Source organism: Acanthopagrus latus, chromosome 13, assembly GCF_904848185.1.
Source record: "Acanthopagrus latus isolate v.2019 chromosome 13, fAcaLat1.1, whole genome shotgun sequence".
In the NCBI taxonomy this organism is placed as follows: Eukaryota; Metazoa; Chordata; class Actinopteri; order Spariformes; family Sparidae; genus Acanthopagrus; species Acanthopagrus latus.
In genome coordinates, this window is record NC_051051.1 from 8949835 (window position 1) to 8968987 (window position 19153).

Below are 19153 nucleotides of genomic sequence, written 5' to 3' on the forward strand. Positions count from 1 at the left end.
TGGAGTATTCATACTTTACTTGGGTGTTTCTATTTTCAGCTTCTCTATACGTCCATGCCACAACATTTTAAAGGCTAACATTGCACTTTTTACTCCATCACATTCATTTTATATCTTTAGTTACTTTGCAGATTCAGAATATTGCATTTGATCACGAACAAACACGTGAAAAACACTGGTTCCGCTAATTGGACATTTGCAGAATATTGGATCAGACTACCGGCCAAGCCATCCCTAGTAAATATATCAAACATGCCACTCATGAGTGTAATAGGACAAATCCATAAGACCCATACTGCCTCTATATTTGCAAGGGGTGGCATTACAAGATAAACTAATCTAGAGGTGGTTACATACCAAGGCTTAAATGTCTGACCTTATCTCATTACATAAATAAGATTTTATTTAGTCCAAAAAATCTGTCACTGGTGTGGCATACATAAGTGATGTAAACTTGGGATGATTCATATAGAACAGAAACCTGTAAAAGATCTGTTTCCTTAAACAACTCCCCTAACCTTCACTTGTGTTTGTCTGTTAATATAGTTCTCTGTCTGTCACTAGCACAGCTCTAATCTCCCCCCCCACCCCCACCCCCCACCCCCCGGCTTTATGACACCAGTCACTCCCCCACCCAGCTCTCTATTTCAGGCTGCTGCACCTGCTGTTCACACAACCCATTTGGGAAAGCAACAGATATTCAGGATTTGACGGCCAAGAAAAAAAAAAGAAAAATGGCCTACATTACATTTACTCGATAATGCAATTAGTCAGTTTGCTGAGGAGAGGAACATTTACAAATTCACTTTGAGTCTCCTCAGCTCAGAACATCACGCTCAGCTGTTTGCATTTCTATCTGCCAAAGATTCGGGTTCACTCGTATCCTTAAATAAAGGCACATGCCAGTTACAAATGTAATTTCAGTTAAGTGTTCAATATTTGTATTCATTTCTACTCAGTCGGTTGAGGAAGAAAGTTTATATCAGCAATTATTTTGAAAGTTTCAAGTGGTTTTTAAATTCTGTCAAATTTGTTTTGATGATGGATTTAAGTTACAGGTATTCTGAAAACCCAACTATCAAGTGAAGTCTGTGAGGTGATTGTTGTAGAAAAGATGGTGAACATAGATGACCATTGTGTGTCAACTGCCAGAAACTAAGATTATGCCCGATATAAACCACTGATACCTTGAAGATATACACTTTTGAGGCTGGATGTCAGCTGCTTTTGATGATAAAACTAATGTAATAAATTATGCGTAAACAGGTAAAGATAAAATTAAAATTCTGCAGTGTGAACACTCTCATGCACTGGCAGAAACACGTTGTTAACACATTTAAATTTACATCCAAGTGTGTCCAATTTAGATTTGAAACGTGCAGTGATGAGGGAAACATAGAAAATCCAGACAAAAAGGGCCAGACTTTGTGCACTCTATGTTTAAGTTAAAGCTACAATACAGTGGAGCAGTTCTGCCACTGTTGCTACAGAGCAAGACTACCCAAAGGTCTACTAGATGTTTAGTTGTTAATATGAGCAAGTGGGCAGGGTGATGGCATTTTTCAGTCCTGCCCCCTGCACTGCATGCTTTAGATGTTTACCTGATCCAACTCACCAATTCACTCGCCATTAAGCTCTGCTTGAGCTTGATAATGACCAATCTATTTGAACCAGATGTGTTGGGGCAGGCAAACATCTAAAACATGCAGGACGAGAATTGAAAAAACATTGAATTAAGGGAACTTAGGTTCCCAGTACCATTTTGCATCTTACAATACAATAGGTGTTTGCTGTTGACCCACGGTTTACGATTAATTGTCTCCTTAAGGGAAAAAGTTCAGGCTTCAAGAAGACCCTTGAACAAATTGACATTCCTACCATAGCATACAACATAAGTAAGTACTGAGTTTCTGTCACCTGCTGTTCCTGAGTTACTATGTAGAGAAGAATGTGTCTATAGGCAGACACACCAACTGACTGACAGACAGTCTCACTGAAAGACAGGCCCGATCATGACGACATGAGACTAACAGCTGGGTGTTTATCCAACTTCCAGCAGTTTTTGTAAGGTTCGCCATGTAAGAGCTAGTATAAAGAACTCTGACAAAATGTTTTGAAACCAGCATCTGATAATCAACACTGTTAGCAATACTCTAGTAGTAGAGTGTCCACATGGACTGAAGTAAGCAGGTGCTGAAATGGGGCAAGCTATGAACCTGTTAATCCTCACACAGTAAATATAGAACGCAGCTGAGTTCAGGGTGAACAGCAACACACTGACAATAACTTTATGACACATTGTTAACATATTTCACTTTAGTGCTGTTTTAAACCATTACACAGAGATAACCAAAAATGTTTCATAAGTATGTAGCTGCCAGATTAAATCGAAGTGCCATCACACTTCAGGATGTACAACACACAATAAAGTGATTACCAGGAACTGAGCTTCAAGTGATACTTAGAATGTAGCCTGTAGATAATAAGCATCTGCGTGATGCTAACATCAGGACTAAGGTTACCATCATCTAGAGAAACTCAAGTGACACTATGTAGAACATCTACAATAGCTGGGTATCAGCACTGTCTATCCAAATAGAAAGTGTTACACACAGTAGACTGCTTGCAAGGCCACAATGCCCTTCTGCAGGCTTGGGGCTCTGGGGAAATCTGATAGCTTAGCTGTGAGTAAACATCAAAAATAAACCGTTTGAACTAAATGCTTCACTAAAACATTATAACATAACAAAAATCAGTTTAGTAAAACATTTAAAAAAATCAAAGTAAAACTTTAACTGAATTCCTTTTGCAAGAAACTGACATTGAAAATACATGTAGTCTAAATCACAAATTGTAGTAGAAAAAAAAGATCTGAGAACGAGAGGACACCCTGTGGATTCATCTGAAATGCTAATATCACATTTGATGTACTTGAGCAAATAAGTCCTTGAATAATCACCAATCAAACAAAAGTTTGGGACACTGCAACCTGTCAGAGTAATTCTGGAGCTGGAGATGGGTGACTAATCTTCATGAGATAAAGGACTTACTCTGAAATCAAGCAACAAACAGGTGAATCAAAAGGGATCGTTGCTTAAGTTTACCAACCATATCAGCATTATTTTGCTTTTGCAATACTCCCATTAAACCTGCAAGCATGACACAATTGAGTCCAATAGTTAACAATACCTTTCACAATTAATGAATATTTAGTTTCAGCATATCATGAAATGGGTCTGTCTAACTCCTACAGAAAATGTGATTAATCATTTCAAGACATGTTAAATTGTCCATTGGCATTCAAACTAAATAGTGTCCATCAAAGTAAATATGGTCAAAATGTTGTAATACTTATGTTAGTGAATGTAATTCCTTTGTCATAATCTGTTGTATGTGTTAACTGAAGTTTTCTTCTCTCTGACAAAACAGTAACACATCCATTACCCATGGGATATAAATAGATAACAATGGCGACAAAACCAGCCACCTGTCCTTGTCAATCTGTGCTCAGTCTATGTAAAGAAAGTAACCCAACACACCAAATGTTTGTATATATCATAAAGCGACAATTCACTATATAAAAAGCTAATTCTTTTACACTGTTGACTGAATGAGCTCAGGTATAGTTGCAAACTACATGAGAAGAAGCAGACAGCATCACTTACTGTGCGCAGGAACTGAATCTCTTCCTCTCCATCTGCACCTTCTGCCATCTTCCCAAGACATTAAATGCCAAACCTTGAGAGAAATGGGAAAAGGTTTTTTTCACAGTTCTGTAACTCCTCCTGGCGCCTAGATGCCTACTACATTAGGCAAGACAAAGTTGCTGAAGGCTTCTGAAGGGCACTGTGTGTCCTGTGCCTCTCTCTGGCTGTGCTGTGAGGCAGAGGGATTGACTGTTCATTCCTGCTCATTACAACATCATAAAGAGGTGGAGCCAGCTGACAATGCTGACCAAGCAATTCAAATGTTCCAAGGCTCTAGTATCTTGTTTGGCACAATGGTGTTACATTAAAAATTCATTAAATTACTTTAACATTAAGGGGGAACACTCATAATACCAAAAATTATGTTCTGTTACTCGCATTCTTTGTGTTTGTTTAATGAAAGTGAGCTGTTTACAGGGGCCTGAGGACAACTGGGATATAAAGTAATGTTAGGTTGTGTGTTAGTGTCTGTATTCATAATTATATCTATTAATTATGGATGTATCATTTGGAGACTTCTTTTCTGTACTGTAAGACTAGTGATGGCAGTACTGCACTCAAGCACAATCTTGAGTTACTTTACATGAGTACTTCCATTATCTATTACTATACTGCCACTCCACTACAGTTTTGAGAAAGATATTTTAGTTTACGTTTAATTGATAACTTCAGTTAAATCAATTTTATCTGTAAGCAGATGTTTGTTTTTAAAGGCAACAAAAGAGAAGAAAACACATTCTGATGATCAGGTAAATGCTGATTATGGGATTTGATAATCGTCCAAGCAGGCAATAAGCAAACCCGTAGCTTACAATGTATACACATAGGTAAAAATATATGTATTATTTGCTTTTATTTGTCCTTTTGATAAATTCTTTATTAGTATTTCTTTTGAGAGAAAATTGCTTTAGATTCTTTGGTTAATTTAATGTCAAATACATGATATTTCAGCATAAGATGCTAAATAAATAAATAAATAAATAAATAAAAATAGGTCAAATATTAAGGCTTTGAAAAATACATGGTTATATATTGCCTAGCTAAATTAAAAAAAAAAAAAAAAAGTAATGTTAAGCCTGAATAGCTCAAGCTACCTGAGGCGAACTTGAGCCTTGAGTTAATGGAAAATATCTATACTCCCCTTGTAGGGTATGCTGCTTGTGTGCCAGCAACTTCCCTGCACTCTCTGCCAAGAAAAACAGGAAAAAAGCTTAGAGGAATACAGAGGCATTGCCACAAGAAAAAAAAAAAAAAAAAAAAAAAAAAACATAGTAAAAAGTACATTCAATATACTAACAATAACCAACGTTAGCTGTAGCTTCACAGTTAGCCACACCTTTAGCTAGCCAGGCGACCGTTAACTTAGCCCATTTGACTGAAATGTGAAACTGATTGTGTTCAGTAAAGGCTTCTCGGCCTGAATGACTGAATAATAATACTAAGTGCAAAACGTATCAAGCACAATGTTTAAAGAAACGAAGTTCTGGGTAGTTTTGTGTGTAATTTTAAAGCTGTATTTACCTAAACGACCGTGTACACACAGGCGTCACTTGTCTATGGAGGGCAGCAACACACGCTGCGGGAGGATGCGCTGTCATCCAACTCCAGTAGAAGAAGAAAACGGTGCGTCGGTGAAATAGTTCCCTCTTCATCATCAAAACATAAAGCCGAGTCAGGTAAGAGCTATATTTGCGGTTTTAACGAGCAGTATCCACTTAGCCTTAATATGCATGTTTGTCAGTATGTCTCGTAGAACAAGTACCCTCGTGTTGAAGGTAGAAACAACAACCCTCACGTTATAACAGGCTCTTTTGCTAACTTACCAGATGCTAGCTTAGCTCGCTATGTAGCACTACGTTACAGTAAGTGGCTCATGTTTTGACATTGGTGAGTGCTTGGCAATGTTGTTGTCTCTGTCGTTTGTAGCACTGAAGCAACAGTCTCATTCAAAACTTTAAATCTTATATTACTTTAAACATTCGGACGTTGAATGACCGGAAGTAAACGCTGTTTGCAGTTGGCGTCAGTACTTTTAATAAAACGACTGTGACTTTGTATTCAAATACGTTTCTCTGTGTGGAAAACTTAAAGGTCGGCACAAAGGAGAAGGAGAATGGATGCCCTCACCCACATGCTTACAGATCCTCTCGATCCAAAAGAAGAAAACGATGGACAAATCACAGAGGAATGCATGCTAGGGAACTGTAGAGTGAATCTCCCAGAGGACCTACTAGAGGACGTGAGTTTCCTGAGGCCCAGTAATGGATGCTGCTCTTTCATGCTTTGTTCAGTTATTTACAAATTTAGGACACGATACATTTGACACAGTAATATTCTATTTTGTTTGCTACAGCCCGAGATTTTCTTCTCTGTGATGAGCGAAAGCACCTGGAGTGAAGTTCTGTCAGATTCGCAGAGGCAGCACCTTCGTCAGTATTTGCCACAGTTTCCTGACAACAACGTTGCGGAGCAGGACAGCACCATCAGTGACCTATTCAACAACAGAGATTTTAACTTTGGAAATCCCCTTCATCTTGCACAAAAACTTTTCAGAGGTGCTTCTTAGTTATCCCCTTGTTTACCCACCAATACACAATTACGTCACGCTGAGTGAATTTTCGAGGCACTTTGTGATTCTTGCTCTCATTATCTCAAACCAGATGGTTACTTCAATCCTGAGGTGGTCAAATACAGACAACTGTGCGCCGAGTCCCAGAGGAAACGACAGTTGTATTCCCTTCAGCAGTATTACCACAGGTTGTTGAAGCAGATCCTCGTCTCCAGAAAGGTATATTTGTTGTAATAAGTTGTAAGTACAAGACCCATGACCACTTTCAGTTATTCAACATTTGTCCTCCAATTGTAGGAGCTGCTGGAGTTTGCAGTTCACAATGGCCTGGACTTTCCACCAAAAAGAAAGTTACCATCTAAGACTCATGCTGAAATGCGGGAGCCAAGGGTGAGAAGAAGACTGAGCCGCATATTAAAGGAGGTCAAAACTGAGTGTGGGGACAGCAATGCTTCATCTGATGATGATGGTCAGTCTTCTCAACCCTAATAATACTTCACAAGCTGATTTAGTCGCTAGTAGGCAATGTGACTTAAAAAAAATGAATTATTATTTTTGCTTATGCTTGTAGACATATCATTATGGACTCCGGCTCCACAATCGCCTTCTTCTCCGACACCAATCATCTCACTCAGAGTTCTACCCAGCCTCTCCACCCAAGACATGAAGACTACCGGTCAGTGATTTTGGCAACATCGAGAAGCTGTTCCTCAAAAGATTGAGCCCATTGAATGGAATGTGTAAAGAGATTTATTTTTTCCTCACAGAAAAAATAGAACTAGGGGAGCGGGACTTGAAAGCCATGCTGCAAAACCACAGAGAGAAGAGGAAACGACAGCCAGTAAGAAAAAAACAACAACACACAGATATGGTTTACTTTATATGTGTGCAGTGTCTCACAAATGATTGATTCACTCAGGACCATCCAGACTTGATGACCTCTGACATCCACCTTGGAGACATACTCTCAAGAACAAATATCGGTCGGAAGGGGACCATGCGTGAGTAAAGAGATAAGTCTTAAACCAAAGTCTTGTTTTTGTTGATGTCATGGCACACAGTCGATACGTTTTTTTCCTCTTTTTTTTTTTCCCCTAGCACTCTTTGATCTGTCTCTGCCTAAGAAGAAGATAAAAGATGAGAGAAAGAAGAAGAAAATGAGGACAATAAAAGTGGAATCTGAGGATCCCTGTGAAACTCTGGCACCTTCAGACACCCCATCTGCTCCACCAGCGAACATCATCAACTCATTGCCGGACACACCGTCTACTCCACTGCCTAACATAAAGGAGGAGTGAGTTAAAGCCCCCAGCCACACAGCTGGCGTCAAGAATATTTACATGATTGTGTTTGCTTGTGGGTGAGTAACGGAAAGAACCATCTTTATTGCAGGATTGTGGAGGAGTGTCAGAGCAGCCCGGTTATGGTGGAGGAAATAGCTGTCAGTTTCTTCAGCTTGTTGGAGAACATCTTAAGGACAGAACACCTGTCCAGTACTTCAATGGTATGCAGTCATCTCAGAGTCTCACATAAATTACAAAGTGCATCATGGTTCTGACCAAACACGATGCCTACATTTTGATCCCTCAGTTGGAGGATAAAGTTCAACTGTGGCAGTCGTCTCCAGCCAGCTCCCTCAACGTGTGGTTTTCGGCTGTCCCGTGTTGGTCTGACTTGGTTCTTCAAGCCCTGCAGTTTCTTGCAGGAGAGACGAAAGGTAAGTAGACATTGTCGCAAATACTCAAATGTCCAATTTTGTTGTCCACCTCATTTCATTCATGTATTTTTCCCCCACATTCTTTATCTGTTAATCAGATGGCATGATGGCACTCCCCAGCGGCTTTTCTCCATTTGTGGAATTTTCCGATGACACTCAGCAGTGGAGGTGGATTGGTACGAAGGATCAACAACTGAAATAACAGGTTGATACAGTTTTTGTTTTAGTATTCAGATTAATAGTCTTCTTGATAATTTCTTATAGGCCCTACTCAGGATACAGAGAAGGATGTCAGCGCACTCTGTCAGCTGTGGCTGGACTCCAAGGATTTAGTTGTCAAGGTAATATAGTGCAGTTTCAGCATTAATTATACAGTTCATTAGGGCTGAGCAAGTAATTTGAATTAAATCAAAATAGCCTGCAAGCTGCAATTTTTTTTGATAAAAGTGAATTGTGTCACAACACACCATCTTAAATTTAGCTGAACTGAACTGTGGCATTACAAAGATGCCTCAGCCATCAATGAGTCACATTCTCCAGGAACATGCTAATTTGGAACAGACTGCAGAAAAGGCCACATCATCTTTCTCAGCGAAAATTGAATAAAAAATGACCATCTCCCCTAAATCATTGACTCATTACGATACTGCAGCATCTGTCGAAATAAATGCAATATGATTTTTTATTTTACTCATTTATATATTTATTTATTTTGCAAATCAGTCAGCCCCAGTTCATACTGTACAATACTGATTAGCAGTGTTTAATTTGTGATAAAAATTACACAGGCTTCTTTGTCTTCCACAGACAGAAAATGAAGACATGTTGGAGATCACCTCTCCCACACCAAGAGTGTAAGATCCAGTGATTCATGAAGCTTTGCAAGCATGATGTGATGGCTAAAGAAATTAGTAATTAATTGCTTGTTCGACCAAAAAATGATCAATTATTGTTTTTTGGGTTGCTGTTGGAGTACACATTTCTTATTTACCAATTTTATTTATTTTTTATTTAACAGTTTGGTAGGAAGAAAAAGTCCTTGCTAAAGTGTTTTTTAAATGTTTGGAGTTTTCTTTGGGCACTTTGAGCATCCCAAGCAAAGTGCCATCAAGTTCCTATATACTTGAGAGAAACCTAACATCTCTGTGGCAGATCTCTTTAAAACTATCCGCAAAATAATCCAGATGGATGAATTGAACCACTGGTAGGAGGAAAATATGTTAATTTTGATTTTGGGCTGAACTGTCCCTTTTTTTTAAAATAGCAACTGCATCACCAAAAAATTATTATCTTCGTTGTGATTGAAGATGAGAGTTATGTGTAGCCTTACTTCAACAAACTGATGTAGTTTCAGTTTCAGTTTCATGGCTGTTAACAGTGTGATCTCTCTCACCGAGCAGTTCAACTGATTACGTGGTGCGGCCCAGCACTGGAGACGAGAGACAAGTGTTTCAAATCCAGGTTTGTTGTGCCACTGGAATTATTTTTTTTTTCATTTATGACATTTTGCCTTTTTTTGCCTGGACATGAGCTTTCAAAGCTGATGTTACTTTTTCAATTTGTTTATCAGGAGCAGCAGCGATACAACCAGCCACATAAAGCCTTCACTTTCAGGATGCACGGCTTCGAGTCTGTGGTGGGGCCAGTTAAAGGGGTGTTCGATAAGGAGATGTCTCTCAACAAAGCCCGGGAGCACACTCTACTGCGCTCAGACCGACCACCTTACGTCACTATTCTCTCTTTGGGTTAGACCCTCTGTTTTACTCTAAACTCCATTGTCAGGATGTGGAGGAACCAATGCTTTTAAGTGTGTTCAGTGGAAACAAGTCGTATGACTCTGACGTCTTCCATCTCTCTTTTTGTAGTGCGGGATGCAGCAGCCAGGTTACCCAATGGAGAGGGAACAAGGGCCGAGATCTGCGAGCTGCTGAAAGACTCACAGTTTCTAGCTCCAGATGTCACTAGTGCACAGGTGTGATATATTTAATCTGTCAGATTAATTCATTTTGTGTGGACGTTACACTGGCCTGTGCTAGAACCACTTTCAATTGGCTAATGCTGCTCAGTTGTTTTCTTATGGTGACATTTCCTTTATGTAAAAAATTTGCTTCTCCATTTAGGTGAACACAGTTGTCAGTGGGGCTCTGGATAGACTTCACTATGAGAAAGACCCCTGTGTGAAGTATGACATCGGTCGCAAACTCTGGATTTACCTGCACCGCAGTCGCAGTCAAGAGGAGTTTGGTAAGCAATCATGTGCTTTTTATTTGATCAGAAATGTGAAAATATCCAATCCTCAGGGTTTGTACAAACTCTTGAACATTTGTTCAGTTCTTCTCCTAAATCTGTTATGTTTTCAAGGTTAGGAACATGCTTTAACTTACTTTAAAAGTGCTTGAATTCTACTCTTTAAAAACTGTATAAACCTTGAACCTGTTTTTGTATTTGTATCAAAGTTAAATTGTTAATTGTTTTGGTTTTAAACAACGATGTGTAGATTTTAAAAATGTTGGTCCCTTTCATTTTTCATCCTTTTGTGGCCTTCATTTATGATTGCACTTGCATGCACATGAACAAATCTCTCATACATAGTGTATGCTCTCAGCATTTAAGACTTTGAAACGACAAAATGTTCATTCTGTGTTGTGTTTTTTTTTTTCCCTCCCATCCAGAGAGGATCCACCAGGCTCAAGCTGCTGCTGCAAAAGCAAGAAAAGCCCTACAGCAGAAACCCAAACCTGCATCTAAGCCGGTGGGTCCACTGCCTCCATTTTTAATCACAATCTCTTTTGAGCTTTTATATTGTATGCAAGACACTGTTGGAGTTGAGCTGTTGCTGTTGATTATGAATGTCAAGCCCTGTTTATGTTTTAGAAGTCTGGAAGTAAGGATGGAGGCAGTAAAACTCCTGGGTGTCTGGAGGGAGGACAAGATATTGGCTCCATTCCCATGTCGCCAACCCCTACTACACCCACCATAACCACACCCGGAACCCCCAAGTCACCTTTACCCTGCACAGCCACCACTCCAACAAAGACCGGAGTCCCAGATACAATCAAATCCAGCCCAGGGTCAGTGTGACACAAGACTCTTTTCTTCTTATCAATACTGTACAATACATACACCCATGTTTCATCCGTGTCATCTGTATTGCCTCTGCTCCTTTTCGCTCTTCCAGTGTTCTTCTTGTGTCCCCTCCCTCGTTGCCCCAGCTGGGCGCCATATTACCCAGCAGTCAGGCTGCTCCAACTGTTTCGCAGCCAGTCACATCCCAACACGCGGCCAGGATAGTGAGTCACCTGGCGGCAGGCTCCCTCCCTCAGGTGCGGGTGGTCTCCACTCAGTCCGGTCTTGCTTCTTCGGCAGGAAGTCAGCAGGCCACAATGGTACATCAGACCCCTCACCAGATCAGGATGCCGGTGTCGGTGGCAGCCAAGGGAATTTCACAGGTAGCAAGATTAAATGCTGTTTTTATTGTTGTGCATATTGTGAATGTATAAATAACTCTGTCTGGATTTTTTTGTGTATATCAATAGGCAGTGGTTTCTGTACCTCTGAGGAGTCAGTCTGCTAGTAGTCCGGTCCATGTGCCGACCACTCTGTCTGTGTCTGCCGTAGCTATGGCCAAACCTCAAGCTGGATCACCTGGTAGCCCAGCTAATAACCCTGCCTCCCCTGCTGTGTTGCAAGGGGTCGCAAGCCCAAATATCAAACAGGTGAACCAGTTTGTCTACTGTGATATTTGTTCAGTTAGGCGACTTCTTGGATCCTTTTGAAAAATTCATATTCCTAGATTAGTAATTAGAGTAATATGCCATGTTAATGATCACAAGATTTATCTGTTGGTATGTTTATTATTTATTTCCTTTAAAGGTGTCCATAACTGGCCAGTTGGGAATGAAGACTGCAGGAGGGGCAGGAATCCCAATAACCGCCACGAACCTGCGCATCCAGGGTAAAGATGTCCTCCGTCTTCCACCATCCTCCATCACCACCGATGCTAAAGGCCAGACGGTGCTGCGGATCACCCCAGACATGATGGCAACTCTCGCCAAATCCCCAGTTGCAACTGTCAAACTCACTCCCGACTTCCTGAGCACTGCCACCACAGGCAGCAAGAGCATATCAGCCACTCTCCATGTGACGTCATCACACCCTTCGGCTTCCTCTGCCTCTGTTGCTACATCCTGTACAGGGGAGGTACAGACCAGTAAAGCAGGGCCTGTTGCCTCTACCTTGCTGAAGGCTGCAGGTGACACAGCCATACGCCTAATGCCGACATTGGCCGTCACTGTGGCCGACCAGAAATCGAGGACCTTCTCGACCGTGTCCTCCCCGGACAAGAGTGGTGCCACCATTCGGATAATGCCAGGCCTCGGTGTTATACCACAGAAACAGGGTCAGACCATCACAATGACAACCACCACTGGTGGTAAACCACTCACAGCGTCTACGTGCGCTAATGTCGTGACCATGGCTGCCAGTGTTGTGGCTGCTGCGAAGGGGATCACAGTTGCTCCCGGAGCTTCGGGCTCACCGCTGGCGCTAGGAACAGCTACAGCCACAGTGCGGCAGGTCCCTGCCTCTGTGGTTACTACCACAACGGTAAGAGGATTGTTCAGATTCTGAATATATTTTCAGGAAAATTACTTTTTTTTTTTTTTTTTATGTGTAGGTTTGGCCATCATCAGATTAGGCAAGTAGTACAGGCATAGTACATGTTAGAGACTGTTAATGTTTTGATTTTTATGTTTTTTGCTCCACTTAAAAGGATGTTTAATGTCATCAGTTGAGTTAAACTATTTTCGAGCTGTACATGTAAGAAGCAGCATTGCCTCAAAGGGGCGCTGTTGGGCTGTTTTTTGTTCAGGGTCACTTTGTTGCTTCCTGTAAGGCAGATATGTTTCAGGTTACAGCTGCATCTAACAATGATTTCATTATCAATTAATCTGCAGATTATTTTGATGACAAATTCATTTCCTTCAACTAATTGATTAAACTGCTAATCACTGCAGCACTGCAACAATGTGTCCCTTCACTTCCTGGCTGACAAAAGCAAGCAATTTAATGGAAGGAAAATATGTTCTAACACCACACACACCTCTTAAATTACAACAAATCTCAATAGCCTTATTTAAACAAAACCGTTTTGTTAAAAGGGGTAGTGTTCTAAGAAATGTATTGTTCTGCAGGTTCACCCAACTTCACCTCACCCAGGTCACGAGACATCAGAGCTGCTTGTCTGAGAACAAATCTCCTGGATGCTTCCTCCAAAAAGCCTCTCTGAATAGTTGATTTATTGATTTGCACAGTTCCCCCCCAGAGAGAATCAGAGTTCATGCGAGAGGAACTCATCAGCTTTTATCTCAGTTTCTCCGAACACCAAGCCTGCTTCCCCCTAGTAAATCAATTAAACTGTAAATTATACATCTGTAGTTATTCCTAAATGACTGCTGTGACACATGTATTGTGAATCCCTCTACATTGTTTATTTAAGAAGCTCTCCTAAAACATGTTTCTGTACTTACTCTGACAACATTATAGGGGAAGCTACCTGCCCGGATAACTGTGCCTCTCTCTGTCCTCAACCAACCACTGAAGAGCAAAAGCGTTGTGACCACACCTATTGTGAAAGGAAGTCTCAACACAAAGTAAGTGTCACCATGCATTACGTTATTTCTTTTTTATTATTTCTTATTGAGAATGTTACCGAATGAGTGATTTTTAAAGAGCAAATTAAATTCAACATGTACAATAAATTATGGACATTACACTGAACATCTCTAACATTTGTATTGTGTTTTATTTGAATGTGTTTTGAGGTTTAACCTGTTGAGCCTCCTTCACTAACGGGACCTCTCAGTTTTTTATGAAACTGAAGTGTCAAAGTTATTAATTTAGGACCCTCTTAAATATATTTATGCATTTATCTGTTGTATTTCTTTACACGGTCGATAGACTGACATGCGTTTGCGCTTTTCCTCTCTTGTCTGAGCAGTATCAGCAGTCTGGGCAGGAACATCATCCTGACCACGATGCCTGCTGGCACGAAGCTGATCGCAGGGAACAAACCGGTCAGCTTTGTCACAGCACAACAGTTCCAGCAGCTTCAGCAGCAAGGACAGGCCACACAGGTGGGCTTATATTTTACTTTTTTACTTTGCAAAAGAGAGTTTTGTCTAGGAATGGGAAAAAATTACATTTTTATAATACCGGTCCAGTTTTGCAAACAGAACCTCCCTAATGTTATTCGATGGTTTCAATTTCTTTAGGTTCGCATTCAGACTGTTCAGGCCCAGCAGCTCCAGCAGCACATGGCAACAGGCTCCCCAAAGTCTGTTTCTACAGTTGTAGTCACAACAGCACCTTCACCTAAATGTGCACCTGATCCCCCGTCTGCACCTCAACAGTGATCTCTTGCCACAAATTGTTGGTCCACTGCGCGAAATACGTGCCTGTATTTGGTCGTCAAAGTAATTTTGTTCTCAAGCTGTTTCAGGCTCATTTGTCTTGTGTCTAACAAATTAAGTTATTGTTATTGCAGCGTGCAGTTTGGCTTTCTGCAACCATATTTGGTCAGGGTGCATCGAAATCCTGATTTACTTTTTCTTTCAGCTGTTGACAAACTTGAAAAAGACCAGCTGCACGGTTGGTGTTCTACCTAAATATAACCAGAAATCAAAACTTGTCTGAACCAATAATTCAGTATTGTCCCAATTGGCAGTTTGTTAACTATGTGATTTAATATCAACAAATGTAAAGTGAATTAGACTTATGTCTGTTTGATTTATTTGAATGTTGTGACTTGTTGGTTTTTGTTTTAATACATTATTTGTTCTCTTATCTGGTGTTTTATTTTATAGCATTCCATACATACAATACTTTAACAGACCATAATAACAGATCATATTTCAACAGATGTGGGTTGTTTTTTTTTTTGTTTTTTTTTTTGTTTTTTTTATACAAAAACATCAGAATTACATTGTGCAAAACAGCAGACTTGGTTTTAGACACATCAACATAGTGAAAAATAAGTACAGTTTCAAAACATCTGTAACCATGCATTCACTCTTCATCCGACTCTTCAAGCAAAGCTTTCTGGGAGCTTGATTTGGAGGATGTATTTCGCATTCCGATCTCTATGTCCCGTCCCTTTCCGGAGAATCGCTTTATAGTGCTATTGGCACAAGAAAAAAAAAAAGAAAGGGAAACATGAACAACATGAAGATGGCACATACACATCGCACATCAAAGTCAATGATGTCGCTTTATTGGTTTTCTAAGTGTTTTCACAAACAGTATCTAGTGAGGAAAGCCAAATTTACGGAATGTACTAAACCAAGTTCTCAGCTTTTACCACTATAGGTGCATACAGTATGTGTGCATGAGGGTAATGTGATACACATTTTCTGCCAACCAATGATGCATCAATAAAACAGACAGAGGGGAACAACACAGGTTTCAAAACATTTAAATACTCATTCGATATGTTGGTCTTGAGCATATCATGTATCTTGGTGAGATGTTTATTGTAAACAAAACCGTGTTGACTATAAAAACTTCACAGGGTGTCTTGTAAAGCTGGTCCACTAATTTACAGCACAGGAAGGCCGAAAAACCACAGTGTTTTAGGAACCTATCAACAGATGTATATTTGTTCATGTACATGTGTCATGCGCTCTAGATACTTTAACACTGATAAAATCAAATGGATTTCCTTGCACCAGGAAGGAGACTAATCTAGCACTTAGAGAGAGCACTCGAATTGTCTTCCAGCAGCAGTGCATGAGCTCGGCTTATCTGTGAACCCAAAATGTAGCTCTGGACAAGTAGCACCCTAAATTACTAAAATACGTAATACAAAAGCAACAAGCCCATTCCTTCCTTTGTTTTGGCCGATTGTCTCTGCGTTGCCAGGAAACGGACAAAGTCATGTAACTGCTGCATACTTATAGTAGTTTACCCTGTTCTGCATGAAACTAATACCTATGGCACAGAACTATTATGCTCTTTAATTTTTTTTTCCACTCATTCATTGTGTTATATAGTTTCTTGTGCATGTAAAAGGTCTTCAGGGCATGAGCAATTACATAATATGCATCTTGAAAAATTTAGTTCTAAAGTGTGTGTACAAGGAAAGAAAAAGGAACTTACAACCAAACCACTGAGAAAGTGGTGCCGACCAAAAGCAGTGCCACTGCTAAATGCCAGCAGAAGCACATTGTGACAAACATGACGTTGCCATGTTGTTCCAGGTCCCACTGTGGTCCACTTAATGGGTAAAGCACAAATCCAATCTGAGATGAAAGAAAGTCTTATGAAGGTGTGAACTGCAAATACTCTGTGTTTACAAAAGCAGACACTGTGTTTGAAAAGCAGGCAGGTCTTGGCTGACTGATGACAAATCTCAAGAAATAGTCAGACCTTATTACAAGAGGGTAGGAATAAAGTCATTTGGTGCAGATAAAGCTTTTAAAAATAATTTTAAAAAGGTTAAACATGAATGTATGCACAAGCTCTAGTAAATGGGCTCCTTTAAGTATTCCTTGTTGTATAAGTATACACGTGGGTCTCGTTTTTGCTTATTACCTGGAAGAACCACGAGCCCTGCAGGATGAACAGGCATCCTCGGAGCAGCTCCAGAACAATGTTGTCTCTCACGAACACCTCCAGCATGGTGCTGGCCGATCCACTGAACACCGCCACCAGCAGCATGGTGTGGATGTGAGCGTCCAGAAGGGGTCGATTGTGCACGTGGTAATAGAACAGAAACCCTGACATGGGAGAGTCGAACACAAAACATGACTCAAATACATGACGGAAGGTGTTGAGTGTGATGATGTCCATCACTACAATGAGAAACTTTCTTGTAATGGTGACTTAGTATTTCAAATTGATAACATCATACCTCAGAATAATGATGTAGTATCTCAAAATAATAACTTATACCTTGAATAATGACTTGGTATCGCAATGTAATGACTTAATGTATGACTAAAAACATACCTTCAACGAAAAGAGCCAAGGAGATGGCAAGGCGGTCAACACCAGCCGGCACCAGTGTGGATGCGGTATTGGCAACAATGGCGATCCCAGAGATCCCAAAGAACAGATACATGGTGCTGTGCTGCCAGTTCATCAGCTTGACCCATGAATTGCCATCATAAAGGTGGGCATGCGGCCCATCCACCACAAACTGTTCAACCATAATACCTGGAGCAGGACAAGAGACCAAACGAGATGAGTCGAGAACAGGTTTGAGAAATTTGGAACACTGCAGATGAACTGAGAGAAAAACTGACCAACAAATGCAGCAAACATGGCAAATCCCCCCTCAATGTACTCCATTCTTTTGAAGAAAGACGGCATGATTTGCCTCCCTTTAGGCTGAGTAGTCCTCCAGTAGTGGCGGAGAATGTATTTCACTGTCAACCAAAAGCCGTAGATCAGGAAAAAGGCGCCGGGAATGGCATGTCCTCCAAAGTTGGCCATTGTCAGGCCTGAAAACAAAAGAAATTCAACTCAGTAGTCAATAATACACATTTAATGTGAAAAAACAACATTTTTATTGTGGGTCAATGTCGCTATTGCTTTAAATGTAAAAGGACTCCACTTTGAGGTCAAAGTACAAGCTCAGGGCATTATTTTATGGTGCTGGGAGCCCTGTAATGATTACAAGCAATCGAGCGCCATTTAAAGGAGGAGAGGCCAAAAATAGCTGTGGACTGAGATCACCACAGTCACTGGGTGGTAGATGCATGTAAGGGCTTTTGCAAAGTAAAATTGTTGTCGTGGTTTGGTAACCAGTTCATGTTTGAAGTGTCATTTTGCCAAATATTTATGAAAAGCATGAACAAAAAATGGCAAAAATCTTCTCAAACGAAAACATCACTGAGTGAGAGGGAGTTAATGTTGAGCCAAAACATCAGTCGTGTCAACCACCAGCAGTTTTAATGACACACTAAAGGTGCGCTATGTAGATTTGGGGAGGAAATTTTAATTGGAAGAGAAAGATTGTTAAATACTGATTCCTTCATGCATAAACAATCTAATTAAACACACTATCTTTGTTTTCATGACTGAATAAACTGAAAGAACAAACTGACCTGGAAGGACGACACAATTTCATAGTGTTTTACGTATTTTTACGTTCATACTATATGTGGCGGACCCTGCCACTTTTCTAGTATCAAACAGTGTCCTGTTGACCTTATTTTCCTCTGAGAACAGCTTGCTTAGTCAGTTATGGAAAAACAAAATATTCTTAAATATTTATGTAATACAAATCCTGAATTTGAATTTCTTCTCCAAAATGACAGTGTCTACAGAGTGTTTACTCTGGGAGCAACAATCCATAACAAAATGGGAATGAGGATGAACAGTTATCATTTTGTTCTGTCTCCTGCACATTTAAATGTTACAGATAAATATGAAGAGGTGAGCAATGTGCTTTCAATTGCACTGGAGCCACTGTGCGAAATCTAAAGATTAGAGACGCGTAATCCTGTCACACTTTTTCTTTTCATTTAAACAGTTGAATCAGTTAATAGTTGAATCAGTCCTTTCAAAATGTCCCGTGTGTAACTTCCTGCTGTTGTCCTCGGTGTCTGTGGACACAAGGGCAGGGGTGTATTCAAGATTTGCATGCTCTGTTGGACGAGTTTTTCTTGACTGGCCCTGTTTGACTTGATGAGTCTACTCATCTCTTCCTTTCATTCTTCAGGGAAAAGGTATCTTCATATAAATCATCAGAAGGAACAGAGCCCGTGTAGATGGATTCTTCAGGAGATTGTAAGCCCTTACTACAAATATCACTAAAAGCATAATGTAGGCGAGCTGTACAACAGCCCCTGTGCAGTTACTGAATGTGATCATGAAGCTTCCATGTCACAGCTGGATTACATAGCTAACAGAGTGTACATACCTTCCGCTCTGCTGCTAATTCCAAAAGATCGGGAGGCTGTTGGGAAATCCGTCAGTGCTGGCAGCTGTCAGTCTGAGAGCACGCTGGTTCTGTGTAAACTGTGCACACCTGTTGTCTTCAGTGCAATTCTAACCTGTACTGACATCATCCCATAGCCCCACCCATCATTTGCATTGGTTTCTATGAGCGAGGGACATCCTCCTGGGGATGAGCTGTGACAGTCAGGTGGAAAAAAA

General features: G+C 40.5%; 3 protein-coding genes across 5 annotated transcripts in view; 1 reads left to right on the top strand and 2 right to left on the bottom strand.

Moving 5' to 3' along the window:
* The window catches only part of LOC119030801 (ryanodine receptor 1-like), a 49623-nt gene extending 44380 nt beyond the window's left edge, over nucleotides 1–5243 (bottom strand). Inside the window, exons 1-3 of the mRNA XM_037118670.1 lie at nucleotides 5229–5243; nucleotides 4802–4893; nucleotides 3666–3738 (exon numbers count right to left, since the gene is read on the bottom strand). Of these exons, the coding sequence (XP_036974565.1) occupies nucleotides 3666–3713 (48 nt within the window). The 5' untranslated portion in view covers nucleotides 3714–3738; nucleotides 4802–4893; nucleotides 5229–5243. The remainder of the gene's footprint in view (nucleotides 1–3665; nucleotides 3739–4801; nucleotides 4894–5228) is intronic.
* Nucleotides 5230–14836, top strand: nfrkb (nuclear factor related to kappaB binding protein). 2 transcript variants are annotated; one of them, XM_037118671.1, is made up of 26 exons: nucleotides 5230–5383; nucleotides 5799–5946; nucleotides 6061–6262; nucleotides 6368–6495; nucleotides 6574–6745; nucleotides 6848–6952; nucleotides 7044–7117; nucleotides 7196–7277; nucleotides 7375–7570; nucleotides 7669–7780; nucleotides 7867–7993; nucleotides 8092–8169; nucleotides 8258–8334; nucleotides 8801–8847; nucleotides 9394–9454; nucleotides 9564–9738; nucleotides 9859–9965; nucleotides 10114–10237; nucleotides 10666–10745; nucleotides 10868–11064; nucleotides 11172–11442; nucleotides 11530–11709; nucleotides 11867–12598; nucleotides 13538–13644; nucleotides 13992–14127; nucleotides 14266–14836. In XM_037118671.1, the coding sequence occupies exons 2-26, from the start codon at nucleotides 5821–5823 to the stop codon at nucleotides 14404–14406; spliced, it is 3837 nt and encodes a 1278-aa protein (XP_036974566.1). In that variant the 5' UTR covers nucleotides 5230–5383; nucleotides 5799–5820; the 3' UTR covers nucleotides 14407–14836. The 2 variants fall into 2 exon arrangements, with proteins under 2 accessions (XP_036974566.1, XP_036974567.1); XM_037118672.1 differs by lacking the exon at nucleotides 5230–5383 and adding an exon at nucleotides 5439–5594.
* An 85-nt stretch (nucleotides 14837–14921) lies between these two features.
* Nucleotides 14922–19070, bottom strand: tmem45b (transmembrane protein 45B). 2 transcript variants are annotated; one of them, XM_037118674.1, is made up of 6 exons: nucleotides 18918–19070; nucleotides 17296–17493; nucleotides 17000–17206; nucleotides 16583–16767; nucleotides 16148–16290; nucleotides 15059–15170 (listed from the first exon to the last, which is right to left on the bottom strand). In XM_037118674.1, exons 2-6 carry the CDS (start codon nucleotides 17483–17485, stop codon nucleotides 15059–15061), a joined length of 837 nt encoding a protein of 278 aa, XP_036974569.1. In that variant the 5' UTR covers nucleotides 17486–17493; nucleotides 18918–19070. The 2 variants fall into 2 exon arrangements, with proteins under 2 accessions (XP_036974568.1, XP_036974569.1); XM_037118673.1 differs by lacking the exon at nucleotides 18918–19070 and having other exon boundaries at nucleotides 14922–15170; nucleotides 17296–17485.
* Between the last annotated feature and the right edge of the window lie 83 nt (nucleotides 19071–19153).